The 4,576-nt window shown below is 39.3% G+C and overlaps 1 protein-coding gene across 2 annotated transcripts in view; it reads left to right on the plus strand.

Moving 5' to 3' along the window:
• Positions 1 to 4,576, plus strand: part of LOC107731806 (ATP-binding cassette sub-family B member 7, mitochondrial-like) — a 68,632-nt gene that overhangs the window by 34,151 nt on the left and 29,905 nt on the right. For both annotated transcript variants that reach the window (XM_016542984.1, XM_016542983.1), the window contains exons 7-8: positions 2,583 to 2,671; positions 2,756 to 2,843. In XM_016542984.1, coding sequence (XP_016398470.1) covers positions 2,583 to 2,671; positions 2,756 to 2,843 — 177 coding nt within the window. The remainder of the gene's footprint in view (positions 1 to 2,582; positions 2,672 to 2,755; positions 2,844 to 4,576) is intronic.

Below are 4,576 nucleotides of genomic sequence, written 5' to 3' on the forward strand. Positions count from 1 at the left end.
TTGTTATTGGTGGTTTCTTTTAGACTTTTCCGCAGTGATGCCGAGTCGCTGGAAGTGAACTGAGTTCTTATTTTTTCTGAATAATTCCTCTTTGCCACTCTGATCTCCTTTTCCAGTGTGTATTTAGCCTGTTTATACAAGACATTATTCCCCTTCCTGTGAGCATCTTCTTTGGCCTGACGGAGCTGTCTGAGTTTTGCAGTGAACCATGGTTTGTCGTTGTTGTAAGTTAGATGAGTCCTGGTAGGAATGCACATGTCTTCACAGAAACTGATATATGATGTTACAGTCTCTGTGAGCTCGTCCAGATCGGTGGCAGCAGCTTCAAAAACGCTCCAATCAGTGAGGTCGAAACAGGCTTGTAAATCCTGCTCTGCTTCATTAGTCCACCTCTTTACAGTCCTTAATACAGGTTTAGCTGATTTCGGTTTCTGCCTGTAGGTTGGTATAAGATTAACCAAACAGTGATCAGAGAGGACCAAAGCTGCCTGTGGAACAGAGTGATATGCATTCTTTATTGTGGAGTAACAGTGGTCCAATATATTACTGTCTCTAGTGGGACATGTAACATGCTGTCTGTATTTTGGCAGTTCACGGGAAAGATTTGCTTTATTAAAGTCCCCAAGAATGATTATAACAGAGTCCGGGTGTTGTTGTTCTGTCTTTGTGATCTGATCAGCGAGTTTTTGCAAAGCCAAGCTCACGTGTGCTTGCGGAGGAATGTAAACACTCACGAGAATGAAGGAACAAAACTCGCGGCGAATAGAACGGCTTACAGTTAATGAAAAGTGCTTCCAGATCGGGACAGCACATATTCTTTAACGCTGTTACATCTGTACACCACCTTTCATTGATGTAAAAGCATGTCCCGCCGCCACGCGATTTCCCCGTTGATTCTGCGTCGTGATCTGCTCTGAACAGCTGGAAGCCCGGCAGATGTAGCGCGCTGACCGGAATGGCGTCATTCGGAGATTCGCCAGATGGATGCTAGGTAGCGCCGTTCGAAATCCGCGCTGTCTGAGCTTCACGAGCGTGCCAGCTCGCTTCCCCCGTCTGCGTGTCCTGAAGCGTTTGATCAGCGCCTCTGCTCCGCCAACTACAATGTTCAGCAAAACATCCGAATAATCAAAAACCGGTAGAAGATTTTGTGGTGTGTTCTGCCGAATGTTCAGCAGTTCATCCCTGGTAAAACTGATCGTGTTTGAGAAACAAAAAACAGGAAAAACTAACAAAAACACTAAAACAACTGAAGAGCAAAGCACTGTGGCTGCCATGTGTGGCACCATCTTTTTACTGTATTGTGGGTGGAAGAGAGCGCTGGTTATTCACTCCCCCCACCTACAATCCCTGCCGGACCTGAGACTCGAACCCACGACCTTCGGGTTACAAGTCCGACTCTCTATCCATTAGGCCACGGCTGCCAAAAAATGTGTACATGTGAAGTCTTTTTCAGTAAAAATCTAAAACATCCCTATGTAGTAGAGTTTGCGCACTACTACACCTGTGTGTGACTGTAAAATGTAAATATCTCTAAGTTTTGTTACCATTCTGTGCCCATCATCTGCTATTACCAGCACTTAATCAAATTAAAACATTTTATCTGACATGTCATTGCGTTTGTGTTGGCTCTCGTGTTGAGATATTTTGTCCGCAACCTTTAAAGTATTCGATTTCTACAGCAGCTGATTTGGTGCACATCATTCTCTTTCTATAAAACCTGTTTTAGCGGTTTGCCCGAGCATTGCAATTATTTTGCATTTACTAGAATTCAATAAAATGGCTTTCCCAACTCATTTTTGTGTGTGCGCTGCATTTTATTTCTTCTGCACGGTCGCGGCGGAAGAAGTGCACGGCTGCGCTCACAACTTAGAGGGATCATTGCATAGCAGTGAATATATGGAATAAAAGTCATTCTTTATTCCCCAAGGCTAATGTGAGACATCGTTAGTAAAGTGACGCTCTTGAGTATAGCACATCATTAACACTTATGCTAATGCATGTGGCGCTTTTGCAAGAATGAGCTGAAATCTCCTGAAGTCACATGATGTAACATGGTGTAAGTATTAGTGCGTTAGAAGTTATTTATTCGCTAATAATCAATAAAGTGTTCACTTGAGACGCAGGTGAGCCCATACAGAATCCAGATTTGACCGGACATCTGCAGTATTCCTCACATCACACACAGATCATGAGAAACACACACATCCAAAGTTCAGCTCACATGTACAGTATGTAATCAGAGACCCTTCCCTCAGTCACATGTGCTCACATGAGATGTTAATACTTGACTTGTATTAATAGTCTTGTATTGTGGTTTCTTTTATGTGTCTAATATTCACCTCCACAGGTTGATTAATCCGAATCCTTTAGTGATGGCAGAAACATTAACTCTAACAGCATATTTCTCCATTTGTCACACTCCATTAGCTGGTGAAATGGTGAAAATGCAAGGTAAAATGAATATGAGTGTGGATTATGAGGATAGATGATACATCTCATCTCTGGAGACTCAGTCCACACCATGTATATGAAGACGTGTCGCTCTTTCAGTTCCTCACAGCTGTTTTGTTGTTTCTCTGCAGTATTATAAATGTGGCGGTCAGTTTGCTCTGGTCACTGTGGGGACGCTCTCGGCGTACACCGCTTTCACCATCGCTGTTACGCAGTGGAGGTACTGTATGCATCTGTCAGAGAGCAGTCATTGTCTGTTGCATTGATCACTGCTGTATTAATCACCGTCTGTGTCTCTGATCAGGACGCGGTTCAGGATCCAGATGAATAAGGCTGATAATGAGGCTGGAAACGCTGCTATCGATTCTCTCCTCAATTATGAAACCGTTAAGGTGGGTCACATGATAAACTGTACTGTCATTGCAACATTTGCAACATGCCCGAGTAAAATCTACAACCCTGCTTTTTGTTTGTTTTCTAGCAACAAACGCTAAATTATGGAAGCCCATTTGCACAACTGAATACATTTAAAAAAAAAAAAAGATCATTGTGACTTTTTCACAATTCTGACTTTTTTTCCTCACAATTGCGAGTTTACATTACATTAAATATTTTTTTCCTAGAATTACATGATTCAAACTCGCAGTTGTGAGTTACAAAGTCAGAATTGCATGATATAAACTTCCAATTGCAAGAAATAAAGTCAGAAGTACAAAATATAATCTCACAATTCTGACTTTGTAACTCGCAGTTCTCAGAATTGTGAAATGTAGACTCGCAATTGTCTAATTCTGACAAAAAAGACTGAACTTGTTTACAATTGCAAGGTTATATCTCAATTCTGACTTTATAACTCACAGAAATCTCACAATTACGACTTTTTTTCTCACAATTGCAAATATATATTTCGTTATTCTGACATTATTTCTCAGAATAGTGAGCTACTATCACACAATTCTGACTTTATAGGTCACAATTTCAAGTTTATGTCACAATTCAGAGACAAAAGTCAGAATTTCAGAAAAAAAGTGAGAAACAGGCTTTCATAACTGAAGGGATAGTTCACCCAAAAATGAAAATTCTGTCATGATTTACTTACCCTCATTTTGTGAATCTTAAACATCTGCATTGCAATGAGGTTTGTTCTCACACGTCATTTAAGCATGTTTGAGCTTCAGTTATTTAAAAAAAAAAAAAGATCATTGTGACTTTTTCACAATTCTGACTTTTTTTCCTCACAATTGTGAGTTTACATTACATTAAATATTTTTTTCCTAGAATTACATGATTCAAACTCGCAGTTGTGAGTTACAAAGTCAGAATTGCATGATATAAACTTCCAATTGCAAGAAATAAAGTCAGAAGTACAAAATATAATCTCGCAATTCTGACTTTGTAACTTGCAGTTCTCAGAATTGTGAAATGTAGACTCGCAATTGTCTAATTCTGACAAAAAAGACTGAACTTGTTTACAATTGCAAGGTTATATCTCAATTCTGACTTTATAACTCACAGAAATCTCACAATTACGACTTTTTATCTCACAATTGCAAATATATATTTCGTTATTCTGACATTATTTCTCAGAATAGTGAGCTACTATCACACAATTCTGACTTTATAGGTCACAATTTCAAGTTTATGTCACAATTCAGAGACAAAAGTCAGAATTTCAGAAAAAAAGTGAGAAACAGGCTTTCATAACTGAAGGGATAGTTCACCCAAAAATGAAAATTCTGTCATGATTTACTTACCCTCATTTTGTGAATCTTAAACATCTGCATTGCAATGAGGTTTGTTCTCACACGTCATTTAAGCATGTTTGAGCTTCAGTTTGCTATAATTGATGTGCTCTATGTAATGCTGGGTTGACAATATCAATTAATCGATTTTAATCACTTTGAACTGAGACCGCTATGATTGCTAGGAGAAGCACAACAAATGGCTCTGAATGGATGCAATCATAGTTTGAACCTAAAAAATAAGAGTGTGTACTATGGATGTAACGATTAACTGCGAGCCGGTTGAAAATCGATTCAAATATGTGACGATTCAAATCGGTTGAGATGCTAAACAAATCGCGATTCATTTAGGGGTAGGAGTTTATATGAATGTATGTCTGAGG

This window comes from Sinocyclocheilus rhinocerous, unplaced genomic scaffold, assembly GCF_001515625.1.
Source record: "Sinocyclocheilus rhinocerous isolate Xijiao unplaced genomic scaffold, SAMN03320098_v1.1 scaffold4536, whole genome shotgun sequence".
In the NCBI taxonomy this organism is placed as follows: domain Eukaryota; kingdom Metazoa; phylum Chordata; class Actinopteri; order Cypriniformes; family Cyprinidae; genus Sinocyclocheilus; species Sinocyclocheilus rhinocerous.